The sequence below is a fragment of the Pectinophora gossypiella genome, chromosome 5 (assembly GCF_024362695.1).
Source record: "Pectinophora gossypiella chromosome 5, ilPecGoss1.1, whole genome shotgun sequence".
Classification (NCBI taxonomy): domain Eukaryota; kingdom Metazoa; phylum Arthropoda; class Insecta; order Lepidoptera; family Gelechiidae; genus Pectinophora; species Pectinophora gossypiella.
Genome location: NC_065408.1, coordinates 8,567,793 through 8,590,012, shown reverse-complemented (window position 1 = coordinate 8,590,012; position 22,220 = coordinate 8,567,793). Strand labels below are relative to the sequence as shown.

General features: G+C 35.3%; 4 protein-coding genes across 8 annotated transcripts; all 4 read left to right on the top strand.

Moving 5' to 3' along the window:
- On the top strand, nt 1-6,100 carry LOC126366795 (endocuticle structural glycoprotein SgAbd-5-like). 3 transcript variants are annotated; one of them, XM_050010045.1, is made up of 3 exons: nt 337-585; nt 879-1,000; nt 4,975-5,264. In XM_050010045.1, the coding sequence occupies exons 1-3, from the start codon at nt 577-579 to the stop codon at nt 5,198-5,200; spliced, it is 357 nt and encodes a 118-aa protein (XP_049866002.1). In that variant the 5' UTR covers nt 337-576; the 3' UTR covers nt 5,201-5,264. The 3 variants fall into 3 exon arrangements, with proteins under 3 accessions (XP_049866004.1, XP_049866002.1, XP_049866003.1); XM_050010046.1 differs by lacking the exon at nt 4,975-5,264 and adding an exon at nt 5,817-6,100 and having other exon boundaries at nt 339-585; XM_050010047.1 differs by lacking the exons at nt 337-585; nt 879-1,000; nt 4,975-5,264 and adding exons at nt 1-137; nt 5,817-6,100.
- Nucleotides 6,101-6,863: 763 nt separating this feature from the next.
- Nucleotides 6,864-7,701, top strand: LOC126366945 (uncharacterized). Its single transcript, XM_050010289.1, has 2 exons — nt 6,864-7,045; nt 7,460-7,701. The coding sequence occupies exons 1-2, from the start codon at nt 6,864-6,866 to the stop codon at nt 7,692-7,694; spliced, it is 417 nt and encodes a 138-aa protein (XP_049866246.1). The 3' UTR covers nt 7,695-7,701.
- Nucleotides 7,702-8,954: 1,253 nt separating this feature from the next.
- Nucleotides 8,955-11,670, top strand: LOC126366774 (uncharacterized). Of its 3 annotated transcripts, none has more exons than XM_050010018.1 (4): nt 8,955-9,151; nt 9,998-10,176; nt 10,771-11,095; nt 11,367-11,670. In XM_050010018.1, the coding sequence occupies exons 2-4, from the start codon at nt 9,998-10,000 to the stop codon at nt 11,439-11,441; spliced, it is 579 nt and encodes a 192-aa protein (XP_049865975.1). In that variant the 5' UTR covers nt 8,955-9,151; the 3' UTR covers nt 11,442-11,670. The 3 variants fall into 3 exon arrangements, with proteins under 3 accessions (XP_049865975.1, XP_049865976.1, XP_049865974.1); XM_050010019.1 differs by lacking the exon at nt 8,955-9,151 and adding an exon at nt 9,158-9,307 and having other exon boundaries at nt 10,782-11,095; XM_050010017.1 differs by lacking the exon at nt 8,955-9,151 and adding an exon at nt 9,158-9,307.
- A 6,703-nt stretch (nt 11,671-18,373) lies between these two features.
- LOC126366809 (endocuticle structural glycoprotein SgAbd-9-like) lies at nt 18,374-22,189 on the top strand. Its single transcript, XM_050010063.1, has 3 exons — nt 18,374-18,531; nt 19,105-19,220; nt 21,847-22,189. The coding sequence occupies exons 1-3, from the start codon at nt 18,517-18,519 to the stop codon at nt 22,028-22,030; spliced, it is 315 nt and encodes a 104-aa protein (XP_049866020.1). The 5' UTR covers nt 18,374-18,516; the 3' UTR covers nt 22,031-22,189.
- The last annotated feature ends 31 nt before the right edge of the window (nt 22,190-22,220 follow it).

Here is a 22,220-nt window from a genome sequence, read left to right as displayed (position 1 = left end):
TTCTCAGTCTATTATTGTTTTAAATATTTTCTCATGATTGTTGATATAAACGTCATTATAACTTTATTATATAAGAAACTTGTCCATGTTCCTCGTAGACTGTTTAAAGTCGCTAGTATAGATACTTGTCTAGGAAGGTAGGACGTTAACTAATTAAATCTTAGTATAATACACTAAGAGTATTTTAGGCTTTTTAATAATTATTATATATAACAAAGTGTCACAACGTAGTGTATACATTCATTTCATTAAAGTAATCAACAAATTCACATCATATGCGGAATGGAGTCGTCAAATTAGGTATTTGATTATTGTAGAAATTGTCGGATTTAAATAAACCGATGTCCAGGATCTGCAACGAATCGTATAAAATGGCCAGTGCAGTATGTGAAGCACCCCTTCTAAGAGTGTTCGGACATAATGTACAAAACATTATAACGAGATATTTTTGTACGTCAAACAAATAAGTGTGTTGTAACGCGATATTCGGAAAAGTATAAAACACGGGTTAAGGTAACTCATGCAAGCACAATTTGACTTGACACGATACGGTAAACCGTTTAAGTGAATCTAATCATGAAACTGGTTAGTAATTTTTATTATATTTAAGGTAAAAGTGTGAATAAAAAGTGTTTGATGTGAAAGTGTAAAACAACCCTTTGGATACAGTATTGTGGAATATGAGTTTTTGGACTTTTGAATTGTGAAAATTTGTTTCGGATGATAGGACATCTTCCCCTTTGGTTGTTAAGGGGCGACCTATGGCCGTATCCGTAGCTGATCGCTCAGCAGTGTACCTTCTAAGGGTCGCGATGTTACCTGGACATCTAATAGCAGTTTGTATGAGGGTGGTGTTTAACAGTGCGTGTTGGTTTCAGTTGGTGGTTCTCGGTTTAGTGGCGGTGGTGGCGGCGGCTCCCCAGGGTGCCAATCCCAATCAGGATATACAACTCATCCGCCTGGAATCCGACAACGATGGACTTGGCACCTACAGTTACACGTAAGTTTACTCCTTACTTTATTTTGTAAAGGAATATCCGATTTATTGGCTACTCTCCTGCCTTACACATTTATATGAGATGGTTCAAATGATCTCTCTCTCTCTCTTTATTTAAGAGCTGCGCTCTTGTCGGTGGAGTAATTGCCATTCCTCTCTTCTTCCCGCCAAATCTTTCACCTCTTGATATGACACGACCTGCATCTTCTCTTTTATTTGTTTCATAAATGTTCTAAGTAAGTAAAAAGTTTATTTCCTCTACAAAAAAGAATCCATAACAAAAGACATTTGGTTTGTGCATAAAATTTTTGAGAAGAGGCTGGTGCCTAAACTAGGTAAAACCTGTCATTAGGATACCAGGTCTCCACCTCTAGATATTAAACAGTTAACTTTACAATTATGAAAAATTTGCAGAGCAGCTGGTAGATAATACAGTAAAAGAGTAAAATTAAAGACAGTAAAATAATAAATTTCAACGTGTTTGTGTGTATGTATTTGTGTGTGTGTGTGTGTATGAATGTGTGTGTGAGTGAGCGTGTTTGTTATAGTGGACGTGAGAGTATGGTTGTTTCATTGTATTAATGCGTAATAATAAAACAAAGATAAAATAATGATAACAATGATTAAGATTCAACGAGTAGCGGATTTTCCGTATCATCATAGGCCAAGTAAGGCCAAGGAGCCACACTGAGACACATATTTTACAGCGGTAGTTATTTAATGGGAAAATATTGTATATCTTGTTACATTTATTATATAAATAATTACTAAGGAAACCAAAAAAACACTGCGAAGGCAGTTTTTCATGGTATGTTTTCACAGACTATGTCATGGCGTCTTTTTCAAAGAATTAGAGTGGGATCATAGTTAACTGTGGCATGTTTTCTCAATATTGTGCTTAGGATAAAGAGTTTTCTGACGGACATTGGACAATACTTCCCAAATTTTAAAAAGTTCATTAGTAGGGAAAAGGAAAGGCTTAAATGTGGCAACCTTTAAGACTGCTCTTTGAGCGGTTTCTAATTTTATTAAAGTAGTTTTAGGTGCACCACCCCAAGAGGTGATGCAATACGAAATGACAGATTGACAAACAGCGAAATAAAACATTTTTATAATTTTAAAATCTGCTATTTGACGGAGGGATTTAAAGATAAAAATTAATTTTCTAATACGGCTTGAAATGGTATTTACGTATATGTGGGATTGAAAGTTAAGTTTTCCATCAATATGTATAAGTACCTAGATATTTAAAAGTGCTTACATTTTCCAAAAGGGGACAAGAACAAAAAGTATTACAGACAGAAGAACAGGAATGAGCGATAAGAGATGGTACTATATATGGGAAGGATGAGCTTCGCATGCCGAACATCATGAACTTAGTTTTCTCTGCATTTACGGTTAGCAAATTCGTTCTCAGCAAACATATCACATGATCTAGGCCGGTTTGAGCTGAATTAAAAGCATCAATCCATGAAGTCCCATTAAAACTAAGGCCGCATCGTAGGCCAAAGTAATTATTCTACTGTTCGCCAAGGATAAATATCCCAGGTCATTTATAAACGCTAGAAATAGAGAAAGACCAAGGATACTGCCTTGAGGCACACCGTAGGTCACTGGCAAAAAGTTACTCACGTAATCCCCAATCCTGGCACACTGTAGACGGTTACTAAGGTAACTTCTGAATAACCTAAGCTGAAGGCCTCTGATTCCCAAGCGTTCCAGCTTTGACAGGAGAAGAGAAAGGTCGACCGTGTCAAACGCCTTAGCAAGGTCGAGAAACACGGTGACACATTTACGAGTATTGCCAATATCCAAGTGTCCGATTAGATTAGCTACTGCACCATCAGTGGATTTGTTTGTTCTGAATCCATATTGTTGAGGTGAGAGAATATAGTTCGATTCCAGGTAATAGACGAGTCTCTTATTTAAGTAGGCAAAATTGAAATAGGTCTGTAGTTGGTGACAGATGTTCGGAGACCAGACTTGAAGATGGGAGTAATTACCGCCTTTTTAAAGACATCAGGGAACACTACAAGTGATAGGCTTAGTTTACAAATGTGAGTAATCGGGGGTACAAGAATATTTATATAGCGCTTCAAAAAAGCTGAACTAATACCATCCCAGCCAGAAGTATTGCTAGTTTTCAGAGACATAATTAACCGCTCAACCTCTTGTTCATCCGTGTCAAACAACACAAGCGAGGATGAGCGAGTAGCTGATACCAAAGAAATATCAGGAGGAGGGTGAGGATTAGAAGATTTGATATTTTCTGCTAGTGTTTTACCCACATTTACAAAATATTCGTTTACCGAGTTAATAGATTCCTTAGGACAACTGAAAGATTTTAGTAATTCGGAAGAAGTCTCATACTGCCTTTTTATATTGGTATTGTCTTTAATAATATCCCACAATTTCTTACTGTTACGTCCCGCTTCAATTATTAGTTTCTTTTGATAATCTCGTTTTAGATTTTTAAGTGTGTTGTTACAAAAATTACGATATCCACGGTAAGTTAAAGCAAGAGTTGTATTATTTGGGTCCGATCTGAGTTTTAAATGAATATTGTCTCGATTTCGCATACATCGTAAGAGACCTATCGCGATCCAGGGTTTAAAAATAGTGACACGGCGTGATAATCTTAGAGTTTTGGTATTCTTTACAAGTGCTTGCATAAGAAGGTTGACGAACAATAATGCTGCATGATTTGGGTTGGAAGAAGACAAAACCGATTGTAGATCCATAGAGTGCATACTATTATCCAAGCCAATATAATCTAATTTGGAGTTAAAGCGCTGGGTACGGTTAGATTGATGAGCGTCTAAACACAGTAAAATTGGATGATGGTCAGTGACAGCTGAATGGATCACAAAGGCATTGCTAGGGTTTTTGGATTTTAAAACAAAGTGATCAAGACATGTCTCCTACCTAGTGAGCAATTTATACGTAGGTAACATGCTGTATGAAGCCAATAGATTAAGGTATTCATCTGAAAATTCTTCATTTGAGTCCGGTCTGATATCGATATTAATATCACCGGCTAATATTATGTTTTGAAAAGATTAAATCGATTTAAGTTTATTATGTAACGATGACAAAAATAGTGGCACATTTTTTTTGAAGCAGTGTGGTCGGTACATCGCGAGTATCGCCGTTCGGTTACCAATTTTTAGTAGCAAACAATTGCACTCCGGAAAGTTGGGTTCGGTAACGGAGAACGAGAGAGATTTGTTGACATATAACACAACGCCATCGCTTTTGTTATAGTTGTCATTGGTTTGATAAGAATTGTAACTCGTATCAATTACCGGGAGACTGTCGTGGTAAGTCGCTAACCAGCATTCTGACAATATGATGATATCCGGGGCAAAAGAAAACTATCGAAATTACGATTGATACTACGAATATTTAAGCATAATAATTTTGTTTACTTGCGTGAAAAGTTAAGTAACAAAAAAATGCTTTCCGCGTCACATTCCGTCGAATGTGATAGAAATCAAATGATAAATAGTGCTAATGTGGCTTACCATCCTGATAGATTATGGGCGTGAGTTATATTTATCTGTTTGTATATCTTCCTTAAATTGAAATTCTCGCTGGAACTTACCTGTTTAATAGACTTTTATCCAATTTATTCAAATAAGATGAAATCAATTTTAATAATCCATGAAATTAGAAGGTTATATGCTCTACATCTTTTATCTTTATGTTTGGGTATAAATGACGAGTAGTCGTTACATGAGCCATGTCAGGGGTCTTTGGTGGCTCTATAGTAACTCTGACACCGGTGTCAGGTGTCAGGGTTACTATAGAGCCCTGGGCAACCTCATAAACCCTGGGGTTGATGAGGTTGATACACCACCTCATAACCCACACGATAGAAGAAGAGAATTTTAATAATCACACGAGTACATAACTGATATCATCTTTGATTCCAGTTAACAATACGAGTACATAACTGATATCATCTTTGATTCCAGTTACGAGCAGTCTGACGGTAACAAGCGCAACGAGCAAGGGGAGCTGAAGAACGTGGGGACTGATGACGAAGGCATTGTGATGAGGGGATCGTACTCGTGGGTGGGTCCTGATGGCGTCACCTACACCGTCAACTACATCGCCGACGAGAATGGCTTCCAGCCTCAGATCGAGCAGGGCCCCGGCGGTGCTGTACCCCCCGGCGTCGTGGCCTCCCTCCTCGGTTGAGCCACCAACAACATAGTCAATTCTCATAGTCAATTTTTTTAATAAAATGCTGTTTACCTACTCATGTTTGTTCTTTTGTTCTCTCTTTATTTAAGAGCTGCGCTCTTGTCGGTGAAGTAATCGCCATTCCTCTTTTCTTCCCACCAAATCCTTCACCTCCTGATACGACACGACCTGCACCTTCTCTTTTATTTGTTTCATAAATGTTCTCCTAGAAATCAAATGATAAATAGTGCTAATGTGGCTTACCATCCTGATAGATTATGGGCGTGAGTTATATTTATCTGTTTGTTTATCTTCCTTAAATTGAAATTCTCGCTGGCACTTACCTGTTTAATAGACTTTTATCCAGTTTATTCAAACAAGATGAAATCAATTTTAATAATCCATAAAATTAGAAGATTAAACATTATAATAATATGCTCTAGATCTTTTATATTTGTTTTTGGGTATAAATGACGAGTAGTCGTTACATGAGCCATGTCGGGGGCCTTTGGTGGCTCTATAGTAACCTTGACACCAGGGTTGAAGATATATGTACTCCACCTCACAACCCATACGATAGAAGAAGAGAATTTGAATAATCATACATAACTGATATCATCTTTGATTCCAGTTACGAGCAGTCTGACGGTAACAAACGCAACGAGCAAGGGGAGCTGAAGAACGCGGGGACTGACGACGAAGGCATCGTGATGAGGGGATCGTACTCGTGGGTGGGCCCTGACGGCATCACCTACACCGTCAACTACATCGCCGACGAGAATGGCTTCCAGCCTCAGATCGAGCAGGGCCGCGGCGATGCTGCACCCCCCGGCGTCGTTGCCTCCATCCTCGGTTGAGCCACCAACAACATATTCAATTTCAGTCATTTTTTTTAAATAAAATGATATTTACCTACTCATGTTTGTTCATTTCTTATCCCTTTTTTAACTTGATTGCGTGACGCTGAGAGAATAATGTATTTATCCTACAAGTGTACTTTTCAACCGACAGAGGGATTGTGTCCTCTAACATGATGGACTAATGTTATGGGCGATAGGCTGATCCCTTATCACCATAAGGTTCATCATATCCATCTTTGGAATTCGTATCAACAGTGGCTGCAAGTTGTCTTTGATTACTTGTGGCTCTGCCCACCCCATTAGGGATTACGGGCGTGAGTTTATGTATGTATGTATGTATGTACTTTTCAAAATGTCTTATTTCCTTCTAAACTCAATACTCAAATGAAAAGCTCAGTTAGAGCGTGGCTACTCAAATCAGGTGACAATATTATATTATATTGATAATTATATAATACTTATTTATTTTGCTATGGCTTGTAATGTACAAGGGTTCCAGAAGAAAAAATATTGATAATAAAATTAATTTATCAATAAAAATATGTTAGCTTATGATCTTTTTTTTATGAGACAAATAATGTGGATTAATTTTGAAACAATCTCGCTACGGAGAACCTTTTTCATACATTTTGACAGAAATGACTGACAGAAGTGGACAGAAGTGGTATAAATCGTTTACTTATAGGAACAGTCACATGATAAATTTCACGGTAAGAGTTTCAATATTTGAAATGGTTCTTAATTGATATTATTTTATATTTATCGCTTAGCTGGCTGAGTAACGAAACTGAAATTATTCTAGTTACATTGTAAAAGCAATGGCAAAGCCATCCAGAAGAAAAGCTAATGTCTCGGCGGCTTGTCAGAACACCGGGGAAATAGTTTTATCAGCGATCAAAAAGTTAATGAAGAATACAGGCTGGACTGCAAGGACAATCGTCAAATTCATTAAAATGGAATATACAATAAATGACCCGAATATTAGCCGTAAAGTATCGAGGTACTTACGTACATTTTTGTGAAATTTCTTGTGCCTTTCATCATTAGTTTGAGCTTTTTAAACCATGTGTTCTTTAACCTACTTCACTGCTATTGAATGTATTCATTATGATTTCATCCCCATCAGAGATGTTTAAGTGAACTCTCCAATATTAAAACTTACATTGAGTTAGTAAGTAGATACCTGTAGTAAGTTCGTCCTTTCAAGCTCGTAATCCTCACTAAGCTGATCTACACCTAATCCATTTATAACAATATAAATTAGGAAAGGATTTTAGAGATTATCGGATAAGTCCAAGATAAACAAAAGATATAGAATATGAATGAAAAATATTTAAGCAAGTCTAGGCAAAGGCAAATATTTTTAAATTTGATTTTGACTGAGTGGCCTCCCTATAAAACCTATCACCAACAGGGCATTGAAACGCGGCGTCCGACTGGGGCTGCTGATGATGGACCGTGGTCGCTACCGACTCAACGACATGTCTCGCCTGGCGCGGCCCATCGAGGCACGGGAGATACGAGGTCGGCAGGCGCGGATGAACGAGGCGAAGGAGACCCGCGTACGACAGAGGCGAGGCACGCGCGAACGACCCCTCCGTCTATACAGCCGATCTTGCTCAAGAGCAAACATTAAACGAAAATCGTAAAGCTACTTATCACGATGTAAATTTTTTGACTACACATGATCTTGTTTCGGGAAATAAACTGACAATTTTATAAGTACCTATCTAACATGTTTTTGTGTACTTATTTTGGATTTGTGGCATTTACATTGTTTGTTTCATTCGTGTAGAGGCGGAGGACAGGAGTCCTAGTACGACTTTGAAATAGTCTACTGTAGACGCCACCCCAATCGCGTCAGAGTACTGCGGGGCGGAAGGGAAACCACAAGAGCATGGCTCTTAAATTAGTGATGTGATGTCTCATTCGTCTCATTCTGGTGATTGTAGATAAAACTTGTTTACAAACACAGATATGCATAGTAGAAGTAAACTGGAACTAATTTGGCATCCTCGCACATTCGAAGATAAAAAATTATGATGCAAGTTATACACCTCATTAAATGCATTAAAACCTTGAATATTGAGTATCTACCTAATACTATTGAAAATTACTCTTAGTTCTATGGGTAACATGATAGAAAATGGAAAACAGCAAGCGCCTTACAGAATTGATTACAAACACATTCAATGTAAGACTAGCGCCTGAATAAATATAAATAGTGTATTCGCTGGTGGGTCGCATGGTATTTCTTTCTATTCAGGCGTTTAATTTGAGTTTTGTTAAAGAACTTTACATGAACTTTCCTTTATTTATTACGTAAGTAACCAAGTGAGCCGTGTCAGGGTTGACTAGTTGAGGTCCTCAACTCACACTCACAACACACATGAAAGAAGAGTTTAATTGCCTAGCTAGACAATGAAAGCTTTTTATCCATTCACCACCTTGTATCTAGTCTTATACGTCTTACATTAATGTTCTTTTTCTAAAAAATAATATGTTTAATAATACAATCGTGCTAATAGAGGGTGCGTACTTACTTAGAAACGAAACGTAATCGGCAATTTAAGTAATCAGTTAATCGGAAAGTCCTAAGATCGTTCACCTTTAAATATCTCTATATTTTTTTTGTTACTAGATAATAAATATGGAAACTAATTATATTAATAAGACTAGGATAAAAAAGTACCTATTACTGGTAGGAACTGGTTACTGTTGTTATTATTACGTTATATACAAGGTTTGTAGCTATACGATGTGTAAAGTAGTGGAATTTGATATTCAACGTTATTTGACTTTACTTACAGACTACACTTGAATTCACCGCGTATTGAATACGTGACCATTGCTTACTGGCTTCGTTTATATAACTTTGTAATATATTCTAATATAGAGGAAGGTTTATTATTAACTGGCAGTATGGAGAGCGTCTGAGATCCACGCTGTCTACGCTCCTTAATGCTCGTAGAGTCACGATTGTTTATTTGTTATTACATTTTGTTATATGACGTTACGGTTATTATGTTCTTTATGTTGATATCATTAAAAAACGAAGGTCAGTCATTAGTGAGTTCGAAGAAGATTTCCACTAAACAAGAAACAGGTAAGTAGACTCTTGTATCTCATTCGTAATGTAAGAAGCAAAGGGATAGAACGTAAACACGTATTTTTGTTTGAAAACGTTTTCTATTTCTACAAGTGAGACTCCTTTTACATTGGTGATATTTCAAAGTGACTATTCAATATGACTATTTGCAAGGTAATATAATATTGCAACAATTTTCGGGTTCGGGCCACGGGATTCCACTCACTGCTATCCTAAGACACGCTTTTGTTTTTTCTTTTTTATTTATTTATTTTATTTAAGGAAAACCAACAGTTATAAAATACAGAAAGTAGATAGTAGTTAGTTTTTTATATATAATTATATAGTATGAGACTAGAACTAATTATATATGTTGCTGGCGAGAAGTGGGTGTGATACTATAATTCACCTCTGACTGCCCCTTCGGAGACACAGGCGTGATGTTAGTTATGTTATTATTATTAGCCTGTATGGTCCCACTGCTGAGCAAAGGCCTCCCCCATATCTTTTCAAGTATCCCGATTCTATCCAGTCTTTTCGATAACCGTCTAGATCATCGCGCCATCGATTCCGTGGTCTACCACGTCTACGGTGTCCGTCCTGTGGTACCCAGTGCGTGATGATGTTATGTTATATTCAACTAATATGTAAAACTTCCTACTCCCTACAAAATATATAAGTGAGGTGTTGGATTATGTCATCAAAAACAAAATATAGTTTATAAAGTGGTGTTCGAGTCTATAATAATAATCTTTTTATTTTGGAAAGGGTTTAACGGCTCTGGTCTAGTAGCCTTTTAAGCCTTTTAGCCTTTGTCATGTGAAGAAAGCCTATTCTATAATACCTACTACTATCTCATTTCAGATGACGACAATTTTGATTTTGCAACTCTTTCTATCAAGTTCCGAAAGTGTACCATATGGAAGTCTCCAACAAAACCAACGAGGATTTTTCCAGCCACCAATGATGGTTCCGAGGAAAGTTTTTATACCAGAGTTTTATGAGCCACCTGAAAATGTACGAGCAGGCCTTAGATTACAATTGTAAGTGAAATTTATTCCATCTATCTAGATACAATTAGCAGTTTGCTACCCCTCGGGGCATATCTTCATTTTGGATCACCTTTTTTGCTTCCATGATTATTTTTTTGACGTGATTCTACGCATATTGCATTAACAACTTGTCCAAAACTACTACTGCACTTTGTTACTATTGATTGGTTTGCTACTTGGTTACTATTTACTGATGTAAGTGAGTAATCGTTACATGAGCAATCATAACCCTGACACCAGGGTTGATGAGGCTGGTATTCCACTTCACAACCCACGCGATAAGAAGAGTTGTCCAAAAATGGCTGCCATGATAAACAGTTAGGAGTATCATGTATCACTCATTGCAAATCGTTTACTCTTAAATCGTTTACTCTTGAATTAGGTAAGAAAACTAAATTTGCTACTATCCCTGACACCTTCATCAACTAGCACCGTTGTAACGTATTGGAGTTTTGCTCCATACCCTCCAATCAATAAGAGGGTAGATCTGTGCTCAGTAGTTGAAGATACATAGACCGTTTTTATTACCATATCCTTATTATAAAAAAAAAGATACTTGGTTAGCATATTCACAATTTTTATTAGTTCTTTTACAGCACCTCAACCATTCAATCCAGTACAATTCACACCGACAAGTGAACAAAACTGGTTGCCTGACAATAATTTACAAGACAACCTAAATATTCAAGTTCGAGGGCAAAATAATGTCCTAAACAGTGAATCACCGATAAATGGTCCACAAAAGTCAACACATAATGAGGAACAAGGAAAATTGGCGAAAAACAATATTAAAGAAGATGACAAAACAAATGACGTTGATAATTTGAAACCATATGATGTACGTACTACAACAGTAGATCCATACTTTACGACAGAGGACACAACTGGAACGACAGATGAGTACGACACGGTTAGTAATAATGATCATTTTTGATATTTTTGATAATTTGTTTTTAAGTTTCTAAAAGCTAAATCCCTATGTATTAAACCACTCATACCCGCTAAAAGCACCTATAACAATGATGCAACAATATAGGTACTGAAGTATCTTTTACGTTCCGATCGATGAAGGAAAGCCCATCAATAGGATGTGGTGGTTTATTCGATCGTTGATGAATTATTTTTATATTTGGAATTATTAATTAATATATATAATATTTCGTACCTATTTTTTATTTCAGTCAACCTTCCTTCCCGACGAGCTCAATCGTTCAGCAGTATCAGCGCCTATAGTTGCTACTCTCTTAGGAGGCTAAATTAAATTTAGAAGTTAATTTAAGTTTAGTTTTATACATATTTATTTGCGTATATATATAATTATATACACCTAGATATATACGTTTTGTTGTTGTAATTGTGAATGCTGTATGTACCTGTAATTGGAGCACATATACAAAAACTAATTTAAGACTTGCATTTTATAATTTTACAATATGTGTACTGTTGGTATACTATCTAAGTAAATAAATAAATTAAAACATCGGACTCATTTGCTTATTTAATGATGAAAATAATTATGTTTTATCAGGAGCATTAGTACATTTCTTCTTTTTGAACTTCATATCTTCACATTTACCATGACAAACTTCGATTTGGAGGAAATTCTTGAAGAAATTCTCGACGTCATCTAAACTGTACATCCAAACTTCATTTAACAAGTCACCTGTCTCTGACCACTCTTGATACAAAAGACTTTCAACTTTTTTTTTCTTTCCTTGTCTCAGCGGTGATGTCTCAGTATCATTATTAACAGAGACAATTAAGACCCTTCGCCTATCTGTTTTGAAGGTACCGGTTGATGTTCCGTTTCTGTGTGAAAATTATGATGTTAGTTTTAGGAAAATCATTATTTATTATTATTATACTTACCTATCTCATTAAAAATAGTTCACGTAAAACTTGACAGATTATCTAGAAGAGCTTATAAATTATCATCATAGTACATATAGTAGTTCTTTATTTTTTTTACGCCTTTAATTTTTTTAATCTTCTTCTTCTAGCTATGAATTATGCTTGTGGGTTGGGAGGTGAATTACCAACCTCATCAACCCTGGTGTCAAGGTTACTATTGAGCCGCCAACGGCCCCTGACATAATATAATATAATAATATTTATTGACAAAAATATCGGTACATAGTTTTCCTTAAGTTAAGCATAATTGACATGAATATAATTGAGTAGGTACCATAGCCGACTAAGTATATAAATACTTGTATTTCAGTCTATGATGCCTCTCTCCTGGAGAAAGACACAAAAATATAGCCAGCATACAATCCTATGTTTCCGACAGAGTCAACAAAAAAGATACAATAAAGTTATTATCATACAAAAGGTTGTGAACCTCTCTTTGTGTAAAATGTAAGTGTACGTGAGTGATTGTGAGAGGGTGTGTGAGAAGAGTAAATACAATGTTCTTATAACTAATCATTAAATTGAATACAAAGTAGATTTTTAAAGGATTCATACATAAGTTTAAGGGTCTGACTGATATATAATATACATGTAATTGCAATTTATTTTAATCATGACAAAATATGTAATAATTCTTCAGTGTCGTCATACGATAATTTTTGTAACCACTTAGCTGTTTTGGTTTTACACTTATAATGATTCATCGAATATATTGATATGTATTTATTCAACTTATTGTATAGGTAGGCCCCTATAAAGCAGAAAAACCTTTTTGAGAAGGCCGTACTAAAATTAGAAGACCTGTGACAAACTACATCACACCTACGTTTCAATAGACTACCTGGGTCATACGTTAGCTCACAATGCTGTCTGAGTATGATGCTTAATATGAATAATTGTCGCACGGTAAGAACTTCCCAAGATTGATAGAGGAGCCGTGTTGGATAAAGATAGGGTTTGAATTATGGGTTTTGAATTATTATATGGGTCTCTATTTTACATAATGATACTTCATAATTATGTTCGTACATACCTTTCAGAGGATTTTTGCGTAACATTCAGAGTAGTATTTAAATCACAGTTTATTAAAGTGATCAACATTATTATCTGAGGAGTAATAAAAAATATTATGTAAATTATTGTACACAGCTAGTATATTAAATTATTAATGTATAATAAGATATATTTTTTCTTACTTACCCCAAGACATTTTATTATAAGAAACATTTTGTTGAAAATATCTTCCTTTTCTGAAATGTCATTACGAGAAAATGGTTTAAACACAGAAAAGTAATTTGTTCCGCCAATTATCCCATTTCCGGAAATCAAATAATTTAAATATTATTTTACAACCTTGATAAGGAAATTTGCGTAGCTTGATTACGATTTAACAAATTCCACTTGGTTAAATGTGCTTGTTTAATCAAGTAGAATTTGTTAAATACTCAGTTGTTGCTACACCTGAGTAAAAAATAAAAGCGAAGGGATATTACGAATCCTAAAGACATTATTTAGGATATCTGTCTTGATATAAAAACAAATAATATAATAGTGTTCACTTTATGTATAATATGATAGGTTGGTAAAATAGAGAAAAACACTGACGTCAGCGTAGACAATGTTAAAAAGATAACATATATTTTCTAAATATTTTATTAAATTAATTTCAAAAAATTAACTCTAACTTGAATCTACTTCTATATTCATCCTATCACGAAGCACTTCTACGACGTCTCTCAGGTCATAAATCGACTTCGAATATACAACTTTGTTATTTTTGTCAATTTCAGAATAATACAAGTCGGTTACTAGTGGAGGTACTTTTTCGTCCACTAGTTCAATATTAAACCTGTTGCGGAACAATACAACAGCATCATTGAGATTGTAAATCCACTGGCTATATACTAGCTTATTGTTTTTATCGTATTCAGCGTAGTGAAAGTCAGTTACTTCTCTTGGAAGATCAGTTTTAGGTTTCAGTAACAATTTATACAGTTCAGAAATAAACTTCTTTCGTCCCTTATCTTGTTCTCTTAGCACTTTTCTTTCGATACTGGAGCTGGATGCGCTTTCTTCGGACCCAACCGGTTCTCGTATGACAATTACCAAAGGTCTGTATTTTTCAGTAAGTCGTTCCAAAAATAAACCATTTGCTTTTATGATGATACAGGTCACAAATAATAACAAAAAGATTAGTTTCATCTGTTGATAGAAAAAGAAATAGTTAGTAGTAATAGTACTAAACTGAAGAGGCTAGATTTATATCTAACTCAGATAAATTGGACATGTATTGAAATCTAACAGCTAATTATGGTAACTTTAAAATACGAAGATAAACCGAGAATGAATATTTAATAGGTATATTTTATTGACATTGTCTCGCAAACAAACATTTTAGAATTATAATAAAAAGGCGGATCCTTTCTTGTTTTATATATAATAATGGTCTGTCGTCTGAACGTTCGGGCTAATATTGTAAACCTCTGAATAAATAAGGTATAATTATGTAGGTAGGTGGTTTTATAATCTGCATTTCTTCAAGAAGACTATAGGGGAAAAAATTACCTAGGTGAAGCCGAGTTGAGTCGCTACTGGGTATTTTTAATATTGTTATGATATAACAAGTAAAATTCAATTACCATTTGTTTTACCCTATAGTATTTACTGATTCCAAATGCACTCTACAAATCTTGCACGATTTGATAATAGCTTAGAAATCCAATTTTGTGTTCAATGAAGGATTCTGGTTGGAAAATGCTATCACAGTTAATTATACGGCTACCTCCAACTTAATTCATTAGTCATGTTGAAACTGTCACTGGCAAGAATTAAGTATACATTTTCATGTAAGTAATTCACTATTTGGTTATCGTGGTATTCACAAGGTAGCCGTAAACAAACGACCGTATAAAATATATTAATATATATTACAATATATCTACATTTTCTAATTCAATTATGAATTGAGGTGAATTATCTACATGAAAATGTATACTTAATTTTTGCCAGTTACAGTTTCATCATGACTAATGAATTAACTTGGAGGTAGCCGTATATATCTCGTATACTAGTGACAGACGTCAGGTTGGCGCATACCGCAGCTCGGAGCAGTGTCTGACAGGATTATATTTTAAGAAGAAGAGGGTGTGGACTGATAGCAATAGTGTTGAAGGGGGGAAATGCCATCTATGTTAGCGTAGTTGGTGTCAGGAATCTTTTCTTATAACATTAATTGTTCTTATTTTAATGTTCATATTTTTCTCAGTGCTTTTGGATGCTTGCCGGAGGGACTGGCCGGAGTAAGTACAGGACCGCGAAAAATGGAAAGAGGAAGGGGAGGCCTTTGCTCAGCAGTGGCATCTTGTAGGCTAGATTAGATTAGATTTTTCTGAAGGTCAGGCATGAGTAGAAAAACTTTTAGAGACAAACAGTGATACCTACAAATACTCGTAATTTTTAATGTTCCTTTTTTATAGATAATATGTTATTTATGGCACGTTTGTGTCGGAACTCGTGTAACATTGTCATTTTGCATTCTAAAAACATCATTATAAAAAGTTACATTACAGCTGATTTTTATGACCATTAAGAGCATTAGGTGGGCATTAATAAAAAACACGTAATTTTGACATCAGCTGCTAACATTGGTTTACAACTTACCTACTTATAGACTTGTTTTTGTTGATAAAACTATGTCGTCACAAGAATATAACTCATGATTCATAATCCTCTTTTTTTACTTTCATGGATAAACCACAAAACCGATTTAGATAATTTACGAACGTAAGTAGTTTCTAGAGATGAACTTAGTGCGCAAAATGACCGTAAAGCTAGTAATAAAATATTATTTCAGTTATTAATTTATTTTAATATAAGTGCAATTTTTATTACTAATAAAGACAGTTGGCATCGACGTTCACAGACGATTTTTTAGTTCATTATGCGATGCTGCATCTCTCTCGATCTCAATGACCGTGAGTTTATATTGAATTGTTAGTATTTATTATTGGGATTTAGACATAGCTTGCGAGGTGTGGGTGTATATACTATACACCTCTGCCTACATCTTTGGGAATACTGGCGTGATGCTCTTTATTTTATTTATAATCTTCCCTACTTTTACATCTTCCGGTTACCGTTGGCCCCGGTAATTACTTACTGATGTAAGTACGTAGTTGTTACAGAGTCATATCAGGGGCCTATGGTGGCTCAGTAATAACCCTGACACTAGGCTTGATAGGGTTGGTAATCCACCTCACAATCCACACGATAGAAGAGATCTTCCGGTTGATTGAGGGTAGCCCTGTAGCCAGTAGTGTGACGTGTATAGGCTGTTTACATTTTATGATCTTTTGAGCAAATAATAAAGGTGGTAATCATATAACTATGTGGTATAAGACAGAGTAACTCCGACGCCGTCGAAACTTATTTGTGAATGATATTTAAAAAAGAATGCTATATGATACTAAAAGTACCGTTCCGCTTTCTTGTTTTTAATTATTTTCACATTTAAAGCTTATCAATAAATTATTGTACCTTTATTATTTAGTAACATTAATTTCGCATAAACTATTTCGAAAAAAAATACAGACAATAAATTATAAAGCTCTGTTTTCCTTATTTCTTTTACGTGACTTATTTTATAATTTCAATCACTACTTACACCACATAGCCGGACTAAATGGGAACGCATTGACTCTCGCTGAAGGGCTTATTACACTACCCGATCCATCGAAACCGACACATTGGGTGTAGGTACAACATGTACAAGTCCCCTGATGAGCTATTGCACTGCCCGATTCATCGGGTGTAGGTGCAAAATGTACCCATCCCCTGATGAGCTATTGCATTGTCCGATCCTGACGCGTCGGGCCCGATAGATTGAGTAATAATAATATAAGTAATACTAAAATCCTTTAGCGTGTTTAAATTTTTTCGTGTATTCAATGTACCTTCAGTAGAGCAGTGGTGTTTTACCGTATGTAGGCTAGATAGAGCATTTTATTTTATACATAATATTATATAATTCATGTAAAGAGTGTCATATTTGGTTTTTGCAACAACGTTGAATTCTAAGCGCGAATTACCGTAAAAATGACAAGTTTTGAGGTCAACACCCTTCGTAATGGACGAAATCACTATCCGTTTATAGAAACACGGTTTATCTTAACAGGTCACGTACCAAAAATATGGTATTTGAACATAGCATTTTGTCTCATTCTGTTGTTCGTGTGAATGCGGTTGGTGACCCTGCCTGAAAATCTAATATAAGATCTATTATTATACTAATTTATCTGTGTAGATTTTGCCATAAGGGTGATATGATAAGACGCCAATACACCAGTGCAGCTGTGAGGCATACATACGAGTAGTTTAGGAATCAGACACTGGGGGCCATAATAATGGACGCAAAGGATGTCATGGAACTCTCGTCCCAAAGGACCTTGAATCTAATCAAGCGGTCTGGTCTGGAGGCTTCTTGAAGTTGGGTCCTGGTCACAATTTATAGCTCTAACTTATACAGCAGTTTTAGGAAATACCTAATAATATATACTTTTTAGTCTGGCAGTAAAAAAACATAGAATGTGTTTAGCTTTTTGATGATACTTATCGCCCTGGGCATAATATCATGTCGTGAAGGGCGCCATAAAACAGACTGCACCACAACAACTAGTACAAAAAGTTGTACGTTCGACTTCGTACAATTCGTCGATCTGCGATTTTGGTGAAACTGATTTACACCTTTTACGGTTATCAATAAAAATATTTTTTTGCTAAATCACTTTAGCAAAAAAATACAGATACGTGTAGTTAGCAAAGTCAGCTACGAATTGTGATATCAACTTCACGCGGTCAGCTGCAGTCGTCCGAAGTACCATTTCATTATCTAATGCTAAAATTCACGAAGTTAAAAACTAAACAGTTCATTTTGCAACGAGACAAACTAAGCAACACTCATCATCAACATCTGTCCTCAGTAGATGAGCATAGAGCCTTCAACCCAGATACTAACTCTTCCGATAATCTACTTCTACTACCAACTTATAACTGTAAATGTACGTACACTGCATACAAAATTTAATGTATCCTATCTGTAAATACCTAACCAATAATGTAAACATTCAAAATGGACGTATTGAGTAATAGATCAATTTATAAAACCATGTGCCATTTAGGCGCTATTGTCTGTTAAACGTCGTGTTCGTTGGTCGGAAAATCCTGAGTCTATTCACATGTCCATCGTAATGGCGTTTAGAACTGAGTCAGTTTCAGCCGGAGCTTGTAACACGTGCGCTGGCGCGGCGGCCGGGCGCGCTCCTCCTACTCTTTATATATAAGGAGATCTTGCGAAACTACGGTCGCATTTGGTGTAGACTGTCCAGGAAGTTACCTGTTCTTTTTGTCACCCGTGAATACAACATGCTCCTCACACTGGTGAGTAATATGTAGTACATGTGCTAATTGACGATCAAGCAATGATTCATTAACAAGAAAATGATGTGCAGTGATAAGTGATGAACGTTTACAATCGCTTGGCCTTCCCGCGATTACGCGACATAGCCAAATCTGTTATGTTGCTAAATGTCCAGTGCATACCTATTTGTGCGGATGCTAGACTTCTAACACGACCTTTGGTTTATCCACGCCTTATATTGGCACTTCTTAATTTATACTTAGCTATTTCTATATGATTCTAAGAAAACTGCACCTCTATTAGCCAGGACATAAACAACACTTTGCTATCCTATTAACATTTTAAATGTCTGCTTTTTTAGACATATCAAAATAATAAAGTTGAAGGCTAAATAAACCGACGTTTGTTTCTGATGAGAGTGTGATTGAATGAAGAGCATAGTATTCCACTTATTATGAGTTCGAGGTTTATTTCCCAAAAAGCATGCATCGTTCATTACATAAAATCAATCATCATCATCAATTATTGTGTATTCGATATTTGGAGTTTATGTTACTACTTTATTTAAATTGTATATTTTGTTGAAATTTCAGTTAGTAGGAGTGTCAATTCTGGCACAATCAATCGCCGCCAAGCCTGTGGTTGACAGCCAACCCACCTCACAAGTCCTATATAACACCGACAATATGCCCAACTCATACAATTTCCAGTGAGTATGAAACTTTCATATTACATATTTACTAAATAGATATTCTGCTCTTGTATGAAAATTTCTACACTCGACAATATGAACGACGCAGCAAGGAAACCATGATAAAAGGAAGAAACAACATAATGTAGCATTATGCCTCGAAGGGGTAGGCAAAGGTGTATATTATAGTATACATTCCTCACCTGTTATATGCTAAGGAAGAAATATATTGTATAAACAATTCGTGTCAAATTCATAGCTCTGGTTTTAGTGTTTCCAGATTCTATATCTTATTGCCATTTTAACATCATACTTAGTATACAGTTATTTAAATTAATAGAACAGGTTAAGCTTAAATCGTAGATACTAAATGTAATATTTCGCTGTCATAATTATTCATTTTTCATAGTTACAACTTAATTTTATATTAGCGTCGATAAAACGCATTTGTCATTACAAAAACTGTAAACTACCGAAGCCCATTTGTATTATAAGATATGTGTGACCGTCGGTTGCCTCTAAAATCTATTCAATAATTCAAATCCTTGGCATAAAGTTAAAGTATAGGAGCAACTGCGTATAGAAACATAAATAGTTAATTTACATGAGCGTCTTTTCACCGAGATGCTATTTCGATTGGGAAAAACCTGGATGCTATTAAAAAAAAATGTGCTTTTCAACTGAGGATGGAACTCTTAATAATACTTATACCTACGTAAATACCAATGTAGGTATGTGATCGCATTGCTTAACCGATATACCTCAGAGAAAGCGAATAAACCGATACATCCTTACACTTAATTTAATGGATGTTCCAAAGATAAGTAACGACACAAGAGTTATTTCGCACAAGTTTCTTAACCCTTATGGAAATCAGGAGAAATGCACAAGAGGTAAAAGTAAGGAAAGTTGCACATGTTAAAAGTGTCAATAGCTCGTAAACTCGTCGTAAAACACATTGGCCAAAACATTCGTGGAATAGAATACTAAATAAAGAGAGCATTATGACTCACACATCATAGATCGTCGGCTTACAAAAATATTTGCGAACAAACACCTAGGAATGCCATGTTTATGTAAATTAGCCTTTATATTGTCCTTGCGTGCACAAATGGGTACATATAAGTATCCGGCCTGATTACTCGCAGACACGTACGTGACCCAACGTTTAGATTGACAAGCATTGTTTTTGGCGAAAGTAAACATTTTAAGGTCTTCCGTGACCAAGCTGGCTATCTGCCATACCAGGACATGCCTTTCTTAAAAGATTTACTTGCTTGAATAAAAAATAATTGACTCACACATTCCAGCCTTTATTATAACTGGTAAACGAGATTTAAGTGTCACATCGAGTCATTAACATTGACAAGATAAACGGCTTTATCAATTGAACGCTTTTAAATCGGCGTTTTGTATACAATTAAAGTTTTTGCGTGCCATTGTCATATTAATTGTCGCTACATAACGCACCATAAATCATGCGACAATAGTGGCACAAAAAGTAGAACAGAGAAGCCGATGTGGGATACCTTTAACAAAACATAGTATGTGTTACGCCTTCTTGATAAGTTGAACATCCGTTGGCGGGTTAATACCCTTAAAATATCGAGATCCGTTAGTCGAGACATATCTCCCATAATGTACTAAATCCCTGACACGAGTATTAGTTTCCTTGGACATTTTATTTCCTTACGTGTCCTGAGGGGTTAAGGGCCACATATATATAGCAATAATATTCATCTTAAACACACCCAGATCGGTAAACCATATGGATTTAACGAAAATGATTAAACTATAAGCTTCTAAATAAACATTTACAAAATAGTCAATAGAGCCAAAAGTATAGTTCAACATTGTTAGCGATTTCCATAGAATGCTCCCATAGTGGACTTCCAGTATATTGACTTCTACCGTTCGCGCATTAACTTTACTGAACGTGTTAAAGCTATCCTCTAACATGCAAATTGACACCCCTTAACTAGTATATTTATTTATTTTACTAAGTATAATGTATTGTTCCGAGCAACATAATTGAATTCCTATACCTATACTCGTTGCACAATATCTCGTGTTTACTTCACGTTCACGGATGCAAAAGTGACGCAAGAGATCGATCTAAAACTATACGCCAATATTTATTTAAAGATGCATAACATACAACACCATTGATAAATCAAATAGCACAATAGCTGAAAAATCAATGAGCCTTAAAATCTTTTCTTAAAGTCAAACAAATGATATAGGTAAATTGATTGATCAATACTTACTCTTCCGTTTACTTACTTTATTGACCACTTGCTAAGTATTGCTTTTATTATAGTTTTTTTTTTTACTTACGTTACCAGTTTCATCATATGCCAGGGCCATTTGTACGAGATGACATACTCTTAATCAAAATATAGACTGTTTTGTTTGTAAATAAAATATTAAAGTTGTTGCCAGTGAGATCTGGAGGCAAAACCATCCCTGAAATTATATTCAATTACCTAATGCATTATAAGTAAAAGGTAGTGTGAATTTATCTGCTTTATATAAAAGTCTACTATTTTCTTTATTATATTATTTCGTTTATTTATGTTATCAATAGTCACTGGTCATAGACTCTCTGAACTTAATAACTTAAAAGTTTTTTTTTTCTTTTCAGTTACGACGCCGGAGATGGTTCATCCCGCACAGAGCAAGGGAACATAATAGACGCTGGCACTCCCAATGCTGCGTTAGATGTGCTAGGCACCGTGCGATGGTACGACAACAAGGGCCATTTGTACGAGATGACATACAAAGCTGGCAAACGAGGCTACAGAACCATCATCAAGAAAATATCCTAACGAAACATTCATCCGATCCAATGATATACAAAAATCAGATAAAACAAGACTGGAAAAAATACTTATAAGTATTTATTCGTACAATCTAACAAAATTCTAATCGATATGCCGCGAAGGAGGTTTATTTTAGTTACCTATTTATTAAATAATAATAATTTATTTTGTCATATTTATTTTTAATTACATTTTT

What these genes read in the sequence shown, in the direction of transcription:
- LOC126366795 (XM_050010046.1), top strand. An exon ending in CTTGGCACCTACAGTTACAC is followed by an intron (nt 1,001 to 5,816) that starts GTAAGTTTACTC and finishes CTTTGATTCCAG; the next exon opens with TTACGAGCAGTCTGACGGTA.
- LOC126366945 (XM_050010289.1), top strand. Translation starts at nt 6,864, where the DNA reads ATGGCAAAGCCATCCAGAAGAAAAGCTAATGTCTCGGCGGCTTGTCAG. An exon ending in ATTAGCCGTAAAGTATCGAG is followed by an intron (nt 7,046 to 7,459) that starts GTACTTACGTAC and finishes TATCACCAACAG; the next exon opens with GGCATTGAAACGCGGCGTCC.
- LOC126366774 (XM_050010017.1), top strand. An exon ending in GCAGGCCTTAGATTACAATT is followed by an intron (nt 10,177 to 10,770) that starts GTAAGTGAAATT and finishes AATTTTTATTAG; the next exon opens with TTCTTTTACAGCACCTCAAC. An exon ending in CGACAGATGAGTACGACACG is followed by an intron (nt 11,096 to 11,366) that starts GTTAGTAATAAT and finishes TTTTTATTTCAG; the next exon opens with TCAACCTTCCTTCCCGACGA.
- LOC126366809 (XM_050010063.1), top strand. An exon ending in CCCAACTCATACAATTTCCA is followed by an intron (nt 19,221 to 21,846) that starts GTGAGTATGAAA and finishes TTTTCTTTTCAG; the next exon opens with TTACGACGCCGGAGATGGTT.